At 39.1% G+C, this 16,232-nt stretch overlaps 1 protein-coding gene across 4 annotated transcripts in view; it reads left to right on the forward strand.

Annotated features, from left to right (window-relative positions):
• Positions 1-16,232, forward strand: part of FAM13C (family with sequence similarity 13 member C) — a gene marked incomplete at both ends in the record, with an annotated part of 113,303 nt that overhangs the window by 78,841 nt on the left and 18,230 nt on the right. For all 4 annotated transcript variants that reach the window (XM_084246291.1, XM_084246292.1, XM_084246293.1 and 1 more), the window contains 2 exons: positions 12,908-13,118; positions 14,307-14,445. In XM_084246291.1, the coding sequence (XP_084102417.1) occupies positions 12,908-13,118; positions 14,307-14,445 (350 nt within the window). The remainder of the gene's footprint in view (positions 1-12,907; positions 13,119-14,306; positions 14,446-16,232) is intronic.

A 16,232-nucleotide genomic window follows, 5' to 3' on the forward strand; every position in this document is an offset into this window, starting at 1 on the left:
TCTATGCATTGTAATTACCTGGAAGCTTTTTAGACAAGATCTCTCATACCTCGTCTCTAGAGTTTCTGGGGCAGCAGTTCTGGAATCTGTATATTTCATAAAATTCCTGAGTACTGGGAATTTCAATTTAAGTGGAAAATTTCTCAGATTAGGAAAGAAAAGGTCAGGATCTTTTTTATTTTACTTCACCTCAGTTGTCATTTAGAAGAAGCTCATAGACTTTAAGGACTTAGAACTCAGGGTCTGTGGCCAGTTGGATTATTCCATTTACTTAGGAGGAGAAAGGTGCTCAAGAACCCAAGTCCACTGGGGGTGGGAGAGATGGGGACATGGACAAGGGGCAGAGACAAGGACAGATTTGTGGGATATAGAAGCCCTTAGGGAAAAGTGACAGAGAGAGAACCAGCTGCTAGGCTGCCTCAGGACTGTACACAGGGTAACCAATTCCCCTGGTTTGCCCAGGACTATCCCAGGTTAGCCCTAAAAGTGTAACATTCTGGAAAGCTCTCAGTCCTAGGCAACCCAGGGTAGCTGACCAGGTTACCTGTAGGTTGCAACTGCATAAAGTAAAATGGAAACCACAGAGTACTTAGGCTCAGAATCCTTCTACATTAATCAGCAGCCTCTTACTGATGAAACAGATGATTCCTTCATGGGAATAGTATTTATTCTGGTGTGGAATGGAAAAAAGGAACGATGATTATCTTTTCTACTGCTTGTCATTCTCAAAGGTTACAGAAGGACCATTTGACATTCCACATGAACAGGCAGAGTAGCCCTTGTTCTGTCTGAACAGAGATAGATGGGATGGAGTTTTAGCATAAGCTGTCACTGGGGATACATGAAGACTTATTACTAGAAATAATAGTTCCACAGCAGTACCTAATTAATTCTTTTATTCTAAAATCTTGATTTTCAAATTGAACTTTCCATTTGGGTAAAAGCCTTGTTACTAGTGTTGATTATTACAGTACCCTAACATAATATACATATTTACAATCTGTAATTATCCTATTAAAGAATTCTGCATAGTCCATAGTAGGTCTCTTTCAAATGTAGAATTTGAGGCAGGTGGGGCTGAGTCAAAGAGAACTTGACCTTTTCTCTCATTTGCAGACACTGTCCACTTGACCAGAAGTCACCATTTACTTAGGAGTGCTTATTAAACTTACAGATGTCTTGGATCCCCACCCTACAATGGAAAAATAAATTGTAGAGATAAGAATTTCCATGAATATCAGAATATCAGAATATCAGGATGATATTCAGGGAGGTTCAGGAATATTTTCTGGAACACAGTGGCCCTCTAGGAGTGCCATAAAATATGTTCTTGCTGCAGGTACAGTTTATAATTGGATTTCAGGGACGGGAACATCTCAGGTATCCTCTTGGTGGGTTTGATTCTCCCAATAACTTGATGTTTCATCCAACTTGATGGCAGTAGTCCCAGACAGTTTGGAAGTCAGAAAATGCAGTCTCCATTACTTCTACCTCAGCAGTGCAAAGAATTCCAGATGTCTTCTGGAAACATTATTCATTATGGGTCTGTGTCTCTCTCTATGTGTATGATTTCTAAATCCTTGAACTTTAATATTTTCAGTATGAATGATCTGTTGCTTTGACTAATGGCTACCACTGTGGAAAGTAGTACTTTAGCTATTTTTCCTTCATTGGTTCCTTTAAAGCAGTGGTTTTTTTGCACCCTTTGGCACAGTTTTGGTATCACAGTTATAGGGTGAGTCCTATTGGCATCTGGTAGGAGCCAGGGATGCTGCAGAACATTCGGCAATGCAGGAAACCCTTCCACTATATGGCTCCACCAAAGAATTACCTGGTCCAAAATGTCATAGTACTGAGATTTGGAAAGATTTTAAGGAAATTTTTTTAAAAGAATAACATTAACTAACAATGACCTTTTCATTTGTACTAGGCATTGTGACATGGATTTTCTTACCTTCATAAGAACTTCATGATTATAATAATAAGCTTATTATCCCCAGATTAGGATGAGGAAATAAGTTTGGAGAGTCACGTAACTTGCGAAAGGACTGGCTGCTACTGAATGGTGGGGGTTGGGAGGAAAAGGGAGGAGTGGTGCATTTTTCTCAGTAGGACTCCATAAACTAAGTGCTTCAACACTATGCTACTTGCCATCAAGCCTAAATATTTTATCTCCATTGCTTTACTATTCTGGAATTTAAAATTAAATTCATAGCCATCCTATATACACTGGACATTATGTATATTATACATAGAGTGAAAATGATTTTCTTATCCACTCCTGACTTTTTCACATTAAAGAGATCTAGATTTAGAATTGATTAACTTATGACAGCCTTTTTGTCCTACAATCACTTCAACTCCTCTGGTCTAAATTATTTCTAGGCCCCTGTACCTTTCTTGACATGAATTTACCTGACCTACATGATAGAATCAAACAGAATTTTTTTTTAACTATAAGCACAGGTATTACAGTTTTATAAAGTGTTACCAATGGGAAACTTAGACAAATGTACAAGGGATCTTTCTTTCTTTTTTTTACAGATTCAATTTATTTATGCATACAAGAGCTGGGATACAGGCCAGAGGTGGGGGGGGGAGGCAGTGAGAGGATTCACCAGAGACAGAGTAGGGAACAGAAAAGGCAGATTGACCAAAGTACCCTGCTGAGGGGAGCAGCGGGAGGTCTGCTGCACCATATTTGTTGCTCCCTGGCCAGCTGGGGGTCGAACTCCTGCTACAGAGGCTGTGGACAGCTTCATAGGTTGCGTCTTAAACCCTTGCACCACCAGGAAGGGCCACAGGGATTTTTCTGTATAATTTCTTACTACTACATGTGAAACTACAATGATCTTAATAAAATTAATTAGACTTGAAAATATAGGCACAAGATTTATTTAGAAAACAGTCAAAAAATATTATGTTTGTAAGATTGTTTTTCAAACTCTACCTAGAAATGCATGCTCTTGGCGCTTTTGGTCAGATCACTGTGTTCTATAAGGTTTTCCAAATTCTATTCCTTATCAAATTAGTTGTTTAGTGCTTATTATTAAGAATTGATAGATGAATTTTTCTCCTGTTGCATTGCCTACTGAGTCCCAATGAAGGTCATCTACCACTATGGAGCCACCTTATGGTCTGTGACTTCTGTGGTTGCTTAGTGTTTTACTGTTTGAAAAATATCAACATCATCTGCAAACTCAGGCTCACAACTCTACTTCCTCTTCAATGTCATTTTGAAATGTAAAATAAGATTACTACAGGATCCATTTGCAAGGATTAGTACTGGCATATTCGTCATAAGAACACTAATTCAACCCTGCCCTTTGCTGCATATTGTTAAGTGTACTTTGTATTGATTGCAAAACATTTAGTGTAATCATCATTTGGTTTTGTTTTTAAACAACTTTTTGTATGGAAACCATGCCATAAACTCTTGAAAACACAAATAAATTATATTAATTGGGTCTGCCTTGTTTAGAAACATAGCTCTTTGTAGAACTTGATATGCTAGTTGGGCAATCTTGGATAGTTTATGTGACCTATCTCTACCTCAGTTTTCTTTTCTTCAAAATAGAGGAAAAGATAGTATTTACTTTTAAGGTTCTGGTGAGAGGGACATAGCATATTATATGTGATGCTCTTAGCATATCACCTGTGGTAAATGCTCAATAAATGTCAACTATCATTATTTAAAAAGCTGGGTTTCCTTACCATATCCAAAGCTTCTGTTGCCTTTCCTTCAGTTGATATTGTTTGCCTTTGTTTTTAAATATCTACTCTATCATAATTACTAAACTACTTTCAAGGTATAGAAATGACATTTAGTACTGTTCATTCTGTAGATCATCTCAAGATCCTTGCATGTGATTGACATTATACTAGTTCCCTTAAGCAAAAGGTATTTTATAATAATAGTCTATAAAGCTGGTGGTCAGATAATTACCTCCTATTAAAATTAAAACTACATTTGTTACCATAAAATCTATCCTGTGCTAAACCTATGACATTACTTGGCTGGAAAAGATCTTTATAGTTAATAATTTTTCTATGATGCTTTTATAATCATCTTCATAGTCTTTGAAAAGAGGGAATATCACATTAACCCCTTGTTTTCTAAAGAAAGGATTCTGAAATTATAATATGATGTAATTATCCAACTACTAGCTTAATAGACTATTGCTGTTATAAATACCTTTTGCTTATCAAAAAAGATAAACTCATGCCATTCTCAGCAACATGGATGGAGCTAGAAGAAATTATGCTCAGTGAAATAAGCCAGAAGGAAAAAGAAACATATCAGATGGTTTCACTTATATGAGGTATATAGGGGAGCCAAATAAGACATCAATGTAAAAAAATAATCACAATACCAAACACAACAAAACAAAAACAGAGAATTATAAATCAGAGACATCCTGTGGGGAGGAGGGAGAGGAATCAGGGGAAGGGAAGGAGGAGCATAGGGGACTGAGGTGATGGTGCCCGGGTGCATTGGTGAAGGAAACTCTATGGGGACTACACCCGAGGGGATGGGGGGAAGCAAATATTTTTAAAAAATGAACAATGATGTAAAAAAATAAAAATAAAATACCTTTTGCTTAAGTGAACTAGTGTAATAGCAATCATATGCAGGATTCTGAGTTTAAAAATCCTCACCTGGCCAAGGACATAACATCTACTAGGAAGTGACATCTCAGACCAGAACCCAGGCTTTTAACCAATGGAATTAAAGTTGTGTGCATGTGGTTTTAATTAAGACTTTATTTCAAAATACAGTTTTAAGGTTATAGGAACTTGGGCAGAGAGTAGAGTGAGTTCTCATGCATTCCTTTTCCCTGTGCATAGATTCCCACTTATTATGGTCATTTAAAAATCTTTGTTTATTTTGTTTTACTAACTGACATTGGATAAGCCGAATAAAGATTGAGCTCCTATTGTAGTTTGAAATTCCCTTCTGTAGTCTTCCTGTTTACATTGTATATTTAATTTTCCTTCTGCTCTGCAAAATGTATCTACTCATAAATTAAGCTCCCTTTTGAAAATGGCTTTTGTTATCTGACTAGCAGACTTCTGTCAGCTGTACAGGGAGGTGATCAATTGTGCAGGAATTGATTAGAACACCTAGAGCGTCCTTTAGGCTGAAAAATGCTGAGAATCACAGTATTAGCTCTCTCTTTATACCAAGGGGATGTATCTGAATCCTGTACAGGATCACAGATGACGCTTGCTCCACGACTGAGGCAGAGTTCTGTATTCTTAGCATTTGGCTTCACTTTTATGATAAGGGGAGGGGAAAGGGTATTTTCAGAGGTTAGATACTACTCACTGTCTATTTCCCTTGCTTGTTTCTCAGCTGATTTTTTGTCAATGTGTATATAAAAAAAGGAATAAATCTCAATTCTTTCCCTTTTTCTTCTGATTATTCAGATAATCTTGTAGATTTGTCTATAAGATTATTGCTTTTTTCCCCCCAGATTGGATTTCTGGCGTGGTGCTTCCAAAAATATGAATTATCCTTGCCTCAGATGTTCAACTGCAAAACAATACAAAGAAAAGATTTCTTCCTTTTCCCAATACGGCAAGCTCACCTGTCCTCAGTGTGAGTGATGTTACTGTAGCCCACTGAACAGCTCTGATCTAGGGTGGAGATCACAGACAGCTGAAGGCCTCAGGTCTGAGGAGTTTACCCCCACTGCACGAACTTAACCTTTGTCATCCTGCCTTGCCTTTCTTCTCACCCACCCCCTCCACCATGGTGTCTTTCTGTTTTTCTTCTGCTCCCACAGCTTTCTGGCTGCTTCTCTTTCTCACCCACTACCTAGCTGCTTTGTCTTCCTGTCTCCATTCAATCTAGTGGTCTTTACATCCTCCTTTTTCACCCTTTGGAATCATCCTTTGCTAAGAATCCTTTGTTAGTTGCTGGGGACCAGCCCAGCAGCGGCGGGGAGATCGAGGCAATCTCCGGGATTGAGCGAGAACGAGCACGAGGTGGTCAAAGGATTCGGGTGGAAGAGAAAGAAAGAAATGACACCCAGACACACTCTAAGGGAGTGAAAATCTGAGTGTAATTTGCTGGAATCAACCTTCTCTTTTTATACATCTTTTTACCATTACATAAGATTATTTTTCACAGTATGTGGTTAATCATACATCAAATTATTACATGCAGTGAAACATAACAAAAAACAGTATGCACCGTTTCTAGATTTCAATCATGTACAATCATCAATAAATCAAGTACATACCGAGACCTCAGCAAGAGGTCTCCTTCATCCTAAACCATTTTTTGACCCTCAGGTCTTTGTTATTAACCTTAGTTTAAACATTGATTCAACTATTAATTTTCCATCTTCATTGTGTATTATTTATAACATAGATATTTCTTTACTATTACTTATAACTTGTTCTGTTGTTTAAATTTACTATTATAAAATCACAACAACTATTTTTCTTGATTAAATTCTCAAGCATTTTCTGTAAGTAGTCAAACCAGTTTAAAGTAGCAACTGGGCAGTGAAGCACAAAGCTATTGAATTGTAAGTTAAAGATTAGCGGTGTGGTCTCAGCAAACTGGGCATTGTTAGCTGGAATACAATGGCATTACTCTATAGCAGCCATTTTCTTATAAGGCCTGAGAAGGGGTTTTTCTGAATCCCCTCGGGGACTGTGCCTGTCTTAGGTTGTCAGGAGTCGCAGACACATGTGCAGCCAGTGCCTTCTGTTGTCTGCCCCCAATCTTACCTGTCATTGGCTGTCCAGTCCATCCCACAGGGGAAGGGGGTCTTATGTACTCTGACTTTATGTGTCTGAGTTACAGCCACCCTTTGTCCAGCATACTCACTGGCATTCAGCAGCAGGAGCTGCCACAGGGGCAGATGCTGCCGCAGGGGCAGAGGCTGCCACAGTTAGTTTTGGTGTGAAATGGAAGTATATTTAAGGTATTTATTGAATTTTACCTAGACACAAATTTATTGAATTCTTTCCTTTCCCAATACAACAGACCTTTGTGTATCTCACAGGTTACCTATGCTCAGCATGGGTCATGTTACCTTGACCCACAGTACAGATCTGATTTAGGGTAGAGTTCACTGAAAAGTTGGGTGAGTTAAAACTGTTTTCACCTCCCAGAATTATATTGTAACAAGCATTTTAGCTAAATGACATTGTGATTTTACTTTGGTTGGGCCTCTGTTGCTGTGACCTTTTTTTAAAACCGGAAGTCATTTATTCTTTGCAGATATATAAAGGCAATGAAAATACTAATCAAATTTTTGGAATGTGTATGTAAGTTACTATTGGACTTTTAAAATAATCAATGACAATATACCATGAAGACTTAATATTTATTTATTTCTGCAATTTAAATGTTTTATTTACTTGGTAAAAAATGTTGCATATGTTAAGTATAACGGCAAAAACTATGCTAACATTATCCTCTTGTAATTTTCTAGGGAACAGTAATGATGGGATTAAGTCTACTTTAAGATCTACTTTGAAACCTGGATCTGTATTTACAGACAGAAACCCAACAGATTTTAGCCAAAAAATGTATAGGCAAGGAATAGGTTTAGATCTGAGGGGAGGTTTCTTGATCCATGTAGCTTTTGGTTTTCAGAAAGAGTTTTGGAATTGCTCAGTGCTCAACTAACCAAGGATCCTAATCTATTGCCTTTCATTTTCACTGAATTTCATTGATTCTCTCAAAGTAAGTTGAGGTTCGTTGCTCTACCTTCTACTCAGAAGCAGGGTGGGGGGAACTGCTTCTAAAACAGATTCTAGTTAGCTGATCTTGTGAGCTCCCCAACCATACATATCCAGGGCATGTTGGACAATCTCTACCTGGATGACCAAAAATGTCTCTTAACTCAGTGCATCGGAACTGAGCTTACCTTTCTTCCCATAGCTGGCTCCCTTCCTAAGTTCCCTAACTAGGTCAGAGATACCAGCATAAATACAAAGCTACAATTAACAATTGTTGATAGACTTTATATTCCCCTCAGCACTGTCCTAAGCATGAGGGTCCTTATCTTGTTTAATCCTCCCCACAATTTATGAAGTAGATACTAGTATCCTTCTCACCTAAAACAGGACATGGCATTCAGTAGATGGTCAATAACATTGTTGAATAATGGATGAATGAATTTCCATGTGACAGATGAGAGCACTGATACTGAAAAAGATTAGTTTGTCCACGTCACACATCAGTGGGGCCTGAATCTAGGTGTTTCTGAGACTGTAGCACATGTTTTGATTCATGTTGGTAAACTACCTCTTGGAATTGGCAGGGTGTCTGTCTCAATGCCTGTTTTCACAAAATAGTTTCCTACCCCTCAAGCTCCCTAATATTTCAGGTGCCCATCCACAGAAGCTGGCATGCAGAAGCCTGCTTGGAGTGCCTACCTCTCCCCACTTAGTTTCTCATTATCGATGCCAACCTGACTTTTTCCTCATCTGCCCTCATTCCTACCCTGCCCATGCTACATTGGCCATGTCATGTCTCGCCTCACAGTGGTCTCTCCTCAAGCAAGCTCATCTATTTCCCCAGCTTTGTTACCGGGATCACTTCAGGCTTATTCATGTCTGTTCTTTTGTGACCCCATAGCTAACCTCTTAGTCAAAAATACTTAAAACCAAACCCATCTTGTATCCACCACATGATTGTTGGTTGCATTTTATTTTTGTTTTCACAGCTTCTTTTGTGTGTGTCACTATTAAACTTTCCGTTACCTGTCCAGATAGGGAGGCTGAGAACTCTGAGACTTGAGCTTCATTGGAATCACAACAGGCTTTTGGCTCATTTCATTTTTAAAATCAACAAAGGCTGATGTTTGACTTTTTGGATGTTGAATGCCACTTAGGAGTCTACTATGATGTCAAACTCAAGCAAAACTTAAGTCCATAAGACGGTGGTTATTTATTACTCAGATCTCAGCAGTCCAGCTCAAGTAGTGATACTTATTTAAATATTGAATTGCTTTAAAAATTCACATCAGAAGATATCATTTTCAATATAACTGACTTATTTAACAGCCATAGTGCAGCATCTGCTTCTGCCTAGAGGTATAGCGAGCTCAGAAGTGGTCTCATGGCCTCACACACCAAGGATGATGAATATTTCTCTTCTGTGTATTCCCTACTGCTCATTGAGTGACTGTGGAAAACCCTCGTAAGCTCCTAGGGCCAGAGATGTGCCATGGGCCCTGGGCAAGCCCTCTTTGGGTGGAGTTCACACAGTCATACCACTTTCCCTACTAAATTTAAAGTGAATATCCTATTACTACCAGTCTCATATAGTTGTTATGAAGATGAAATACAAGTATAAACCCTGAGGACATAGTGAACCAGTCCATAAATATTAGATATGATAGATGATTATTATTACTTTCTGTCCTATCAGTCCTTATTTATAAATATAGGGGGCGTATATTGTTTCTCATTTTCCACAGTAACCCCACAGGGACTCTAGTGTGGTTGGTGCTCGTAAGCAAAGATGTTTTATTTCCTTATTTGATTATAATAATTATTAAAATGAGGTTTTCATGATTACCGTGTTTAGTAGTTTTTATACTCCATCTTAGTGTTTCACCAAATATGCTATACAAAGGAAGCACAGGTGATCATTTTTGTTTTAATAGCAATTTATGGTAATGTGCTTTAGTTAAAAAATGTAGTATCAAATTCATGATTTCTTGGCCACCTTGCCTAGAATGGAACTGAAATTAAACTAAATTGAAGTGTATCTATCCATATATATATTAATAAATATATGTAGAAAAAATATAAACTTATACATATGATATACTTGTTTGCTGTACATATATGTACATATTTTTTTAAAAATAGGTCTATGCAAAATAGATATGGCAAAATTTGTAAAAAGGTTGTTTCCTTTTATCCTCACAGCCTTGTGAGGCTGTCACTATTATTCTTACTATTTTACTGATGAAGAAATTGAAGTCTAGAAAGATCCATTGTTTCTGAATTGCCTCTTGTTCAGTGATAGACCTGGGATTCCGTCTCACAGCCTTTGCTCTCTAGAGTGCTGAGCTGGCATTGTTTCTTACTTGCCCTCTCAAGAATGCTTTTTCTTTTTCTTTTTTCCAAATTTTTATATTAATTTTTATTTTCCTTGCCATAAAACTAAGACATTTGTTACAGAAATTTTAGCAAATACAAAAAGGAAGAGGGAGAACAATTTTTTTTTGTTGTGGTAAGAACACAGTATGAGATGCACCCTCTTAACCTTTTCAGTGTAGAACACTGTTTCATTAACTATAGGTACAATATTGTACTGCAGTGTCCTTTTACTTCTCTGTCGCAGCCCTGTAAGACTGGGACACTGACAGAGGCCAGGGAGTTCTCTTGAGCTCTACAGGAAAGTTTAGGCACGCATGACTCCTTGGTTCCCTTCCTCTCAAACATACTGGGCACATGAGAGCCCCTGGCAAGCTGCCTCTTCCTTTGGAAAAAAAAAGTCTTGTGCCCCCAGGGAACCATCAAAAGCCACTGGAGGTCAATATTGCTTCTCCCTGTCTGGGAACAGGGTCTGTCCAAGGTGGCCTGGGCTCTGTTCCCAGTGTGGCAGCAAGGACGGCTGGCTCTGAAACTCACTGGCCTGTTCTGATCAAGAATGTCAGTAATTCTGTCTGTTCAAATGCACACACACACATAACACGTTTCTGTTGATTTAATTCAACCACTTAATTCAGATGGTGAGTTTGGATAAAGAACTGGAGAGCTACCAAATTACTGGGTTTTGACTGTTGGTTTTCACTTGGTTGCATTGGGATCATTCTAGCTTACTGCTTCTGTCAGTGGTGAATTGGGGGTGAAGAGGGGCCAGGATGTTAATTAGGCAGCACTGGTAAATTATGGGAGCACCCACAGAAAACAGATGCCATGTAAGTGGAGGTTTGCGGTGCACTGCACACTACTGTAAGGTAGGTCCTGTGAGTCTGTGAAGTGGTCTCGTAGTGGTCTGTGATTCTGTGAAGTTAGATCTTTGGACTCTGTGAGTTTCAGAAACTGAACTCTTTCCTCACCTCCTCTTCAGTCAGGTGGCCAGGAACCAAAGTGCCTCCTTTCTGGCATTGAAAATCAGCTCCAGCGGATTCACATTCATTTTGACCTGGGGCCATAGCTGAGCTGAAGGGTTTAAGGCCTCAGATCTTTCCTATTTCTACATAAATATCCTCTTCCCAGGTGCTTGCTAAGGATTCTTTTCTTCATCATTCTTCCCAAAAGATACTGCCAAGAAACAGGTAACATGAATTAATCCATTTCTTCTTAGAGCCTACTGGTTTAAGAAAAAGACATGGATGAGGAACCCAGACACAGCCTAGTCAATTTGGAAAGTGATTGTTACTTTATTTGTGACTGGTTAGTTAATAGCTCTTGTTCCTGTTACTCCTGAGGGCTGCTGCCACAGTGTTTCCTGGATTATTATTCATAGCAAGGGTGTTGCTGTGGGGAGCTGTCTGTCACTCCAGCACACCTGGCTGGGGCACGAGGCAGTGACATTCATCTGGTTCCAACTCTTCCCCAGTCACCACCCCATGCTTCCTGACTAGTCTCAACCACTGACAGAAGTGCTGTCCCTGAGCTTTAGAGGCACAATAGGAGGCGTAACCTACCCTCCCAGTCTGCAACCCAAAAGGGAAGAAGTCAACTGAAAACACATAGGGACCAAATCAGGCCTTTGATGTTACACAAAGCAAATTGCATTTCAAGCTCTAGAGAACATGAGCCATTGTAAACCTGATTACAATTCATCCGGTACCCAATTATGATAAATGTTTATTTTGGAAAAGTAGATGTGAGTATTTCTAGATTATGTTTGTCCACCCAGAAAACCAGTTTTCCTCTTACTTTAGGGGTAAGAGAAAGCCTAGGGTTGTCTTGACTTGTCTTCTGGAAAAAAATTGAGGAAGGACTGTTTTGGCTGCCTCTTGAATAAGTGCAGAGCTTTAGGACGGAGAGACCCTTCCCTAGTCCACCCTGACTCCCTGTCCTCATGGTACTCACTCTGCTGCCCACACCTGTACCACAGGGGTGCCCACCTTCTGGACAGACCCTGGGTTGGGGAGCTAAGAGCTGATTTTTAAGAGAAATCAGCATAATGAGAATTAGGCACAAAGCCAGCCGCCTAGCTGGGCAGAGGGTTTGGAGCAGGTTTTGTTTATATTTTCTGTTTTTGTTCAAAATAGAATGCTATGTGAAGTTTGAATCATTCCTAATTCTACCATGCTTTGAAGTTACTATGTAGCCTCTTTGACCTTGCGGTGTAATTGTTGTTACATATAAACGTGTTCTTTTTTATATAAAATGGAATCATTAGTTTTGTTTTGAAATCTATGCTTTTCATTGAGCCTGTTGTGAACACCATTCCATTTTGATAAGCAGAGTTCTCCATCATTTTTAATGACTGCTGAATAATTTTCTCTCTGGGGACTCCTCTCCCCTCTTTTCCTTCCCACTCCACTGGCAATTCTGTTATCCATTTTCTTCCTCATAATCTGTCATCTTTTGCTTCAGCTCCATTTTATTGTTTTCTTTTTATCTGCTCTTATATTTTGTAACAAACCCTTGAACAAATGCCAGTGGCATTGAATAAACACAAGATTTTGGTGGTTTGGGGCTCTGCTGACTTATAACTCATACTAAAATAGTTTATATTTCCGTTTTGTTGTTGATGTTGTTAGTGGTAGTAGCTTTGTAATATTTTCTATCCAGGTTCTGTGAGAACAAACATGACACTATTTTGAAAGCCTTCCATATTCCCGGAAAGAAGCAATGACAAAGAGGCCAGACACTATAATAAATGTTTATGATATTTATTTAGAAACATGACAGTCTCAAGCCCTCTGTCACTTCTAAGTCTTGATGATTTATCTTGTTTCCTCAGACCCTGCTCCTGACCACAGGGATGGGCAGAATGAAGCAGACAGCGTGCCAGAAGACCTCCAGTCTGTTGGGACCAGCAGGCTGCTCTATCACATCACTGATGGTGACAACCCGCTCCTGTCACCACGGTGCTCCATCTTCAGCCAAAGCCAGAGATTCAACTTAGATCCAGAATCAGCCCCTTCTCCGCCCAGTACTCAACAGTTTATGATGTAAGCAAGCCTTGTTTTGCTATTATCTTCATTTCACACAGCCTTTCAAATACTACATTTATAAACTACAGTGAAGCATGTATCTGAAATAGTGCAAACTTGCCTACCAAATGCATCTGTGAGACCTGAATAGGTCAGTGGCAAAACTCAGTGTACAGTAGTTGGGAATGCTGTTTCCACCCCTCCTGTGTCAGTAGAAAATGCTCATGAGATACAGGCTACTCAAGAGTTCACATGTTTGAACATTTTTGATGAAATGACCAGAGTCCTGATTAGTATATGGACCTGCAGATATCATTCTTGATGAGCTCAATATACTTTCTGTTTTTAGCCCCAGTAAACAGATTTTTGCTATACTTGGGAGCTGGTCACCTTAGTTTCTTAGATTTGAGAAGAGTAGTAGTTTTCAATTGCTGCTCCATCTCACCAAAAGGTGTGGATGTATATGTTCTTTTCCTTTAAAGTTTAATGAATAATTTTGATCTGTAGCTAAATGAGATTGCTTTGGCAAAAAAATATGTGTGGGGAATTCCTAGTTTCCCCTTGATAGCTAGGTCCTACTGCTATTCATGAATTTATCTAAATCTGGGCTCTTGGACTACTGATGGACCTGAGGGAGTTAGTGAATTATTGCTAATGCTTATAAAGTGTGTGTCATGTGAGGAGGTGTACACATTGTCTGAAGAGGCTCTTTTATGTCAAGATCCCCAGAGGCTCTTTTATGTCATCAGATCCCCAGAGGCTCTTTTATGTCATCAGATCCCCAGAGGCTCTTTCATGTCAAGAAAAACTTATTAGTCATCTAAATTTTCCTTAAAGATGTTGGTAGTTCATGCAACCCATTGATGAAATCACCATAACAGGGTTGTCTGTTTTCAGTCCTAAATTGATTTCTCCCAAGATTTAACTAGTGCATTTCCTGTGCTAATACTCTGGTATTTATATACCAAAATCCCTGAGGACATCTGTCCAATTGGAGTTCTGTGAACAGTGGGTCTCCATTGATGAACAGATACTACTGTAGTTGACTCCTAACATCTCTGAAAGTCTAGGAAGCTTGGTTTATAGACCAAATGTCTCCAGACTTCTCTGAAAATCTAGGGAGCTTGGTTTGTCATCCAGCAGCAGTGTTCACTGCTGGAAGATGATTATTTTTGATGAATCTTCTCCTCCCTATGATCATCATAGGCCCAGAAGTTCTTCACGGTGCAGCTGTGGTGATGGCAAGGAGCCACAGACCATTACTCAACTCACCAAGCATATCCAGAGCCTCAAACGGAAAATTCGGAAATTTGAAGAAAAATTTGAACAAGAAAAGAAATACCGGGTAAGGAGCTGGAGTTCGAATACAACAGAGGATTGTGTCAGATACTAAGTGTGTGGGCTTTTCTGTCCTTTTTTGGGTACCCCTCTGTGCCAGTGGACAGCTCTGTTTGATCAGCAAACTAGGATCTATCATGAATTGAGAGCCCATCCTGGACTGTGTTGTTATCTCACAGCATGTCAGTGGATCACCAGTAAGGTATAATCTAGTGACGGTTTACAGCTCTTATTTCCAAACTGATTATTGATTCCCATTTTCTCACCAAGAAATTTTACCTTCACTAGTGTTTCCTAGGACCAACTTTGGAAAACTTTTAAATGATGGCCTTCATTTTTTTCTTTTGCTCTCTAATAACCCTCTAATAAGAACCAATTAAAGACCCAAAGGCAGAATCTCTAATTGTGGAACAGAATGAGGGAGAGAGTTTTTTTCAACACTAAAGTACTTCCTTTTGATGGATGAGGTGCTCCCAGTGACATCGGTTCAGGTCACTCATAAGAACAAATCCTGATCCGTCCTTTCCATCAGTTTTTGTGCTGTTGTGCGGAAGCTCTTATTGTCTTATTTAAGACCAATATAGAGTCACAGGTAAGTGTCCTCATGACCAATGCTAGTTTTATTTATTTTCTCTAATGGTGACCATGGCATAGAGAAAAAATATATTCATGTAGAATTGCACAAAGATATCAGGTCTTTGGCATAGGGCCCAGAACAGCTTGTTATTAGAATCAAAGAGAACAAGGAATAATGTCTCATACATCTTGAAATATTTAAAGGCTCACAAAGCACTTGGTATAGCAGCAATTGGCAGGTCTGTATAAGTGTGGGATAAGTTTTCGAGAGGGAGGTGAGAGTGGGTAATAGTCTACTCTCCCGTTTTTCCTGTTTGTGTTTTCCACTAAAAGAGGGGTTTTAAGTGTTGCAAAATGGAAGATGTATCATATTGGTTTTCAAGACAACCTTCAAATTTTTGAAGATTCTTGTCTTCCTTTCATTAGGCAGTCACCAAATTTGGGTCATTTATTATAGGTGGGATGGTGTTCCACCCAGGACTTCAGAAAAGGAAACTGATATTTGGCAAAGATTTATAACTGTCTAAGGTAGTTGTGTCCTATCAGCTCAGGCTTGGGCTGGTAGATTAAAGATGAGTAGGTTTTTCAGAGAAAGAATGGAAGTAAAATTTATTAATATCCACATTTTGAAAACTCCAGATAGCCAAGAGAAGTTGATTTTCTCTGTGTGCCAGTGGAATCTTACTGCATCAGTGATGCTCTCACATTTGCAACTGCAGAGCAGCATCTATGGGCTCCATTCCCAGTACCTGTCAATTATTTCTTAACTGGCACTTCTGGAATCAGACTGATCTGGATTTGAATCCAGTTGTCACTAAGGAACTTGTGACTGTGGATTGTTTAAACTTTATCTTTCTGAGTCTCAATGGGAGTCAATATTAGTAGATCTTTCTGAAATTGGTGATTATTAAATGAGGGAGTGCATGTATAATGCTTATTCCCATGTTTAGAGATGATTGACTTTAGAATCTGAGTGGTATTTGAATAGGATATTCTGCAGCAGTCTCTGTCTTGCCAGAAAATTATACATACTAATTTTCCATTGGACTTTTCTATTTGTAGCCCCAGACCCTGGATTATTTCTCTCAGTTATAACAGTCTCCTGGCAGTTGGCTATTTTGGAAGAGAATTTCTCCTGGAACCTTTTGCCCTTGTCCAGAGAAGCTTTAGTGCCAGAGCAGACACATGCCCGCACACTGAAACACTCATACATGTAGA

The sequence above is a fragment of the Talpa europaea genome (assembly GCF_964194135.1).
Source record: "Talpa europaea genome assembly, chromosome: 10".
NCBI lineage: Eukaryota > Metazoa > Chordata > Mammalia > Eulipotyphla > Talpidae > Talpa > Talpa europaea.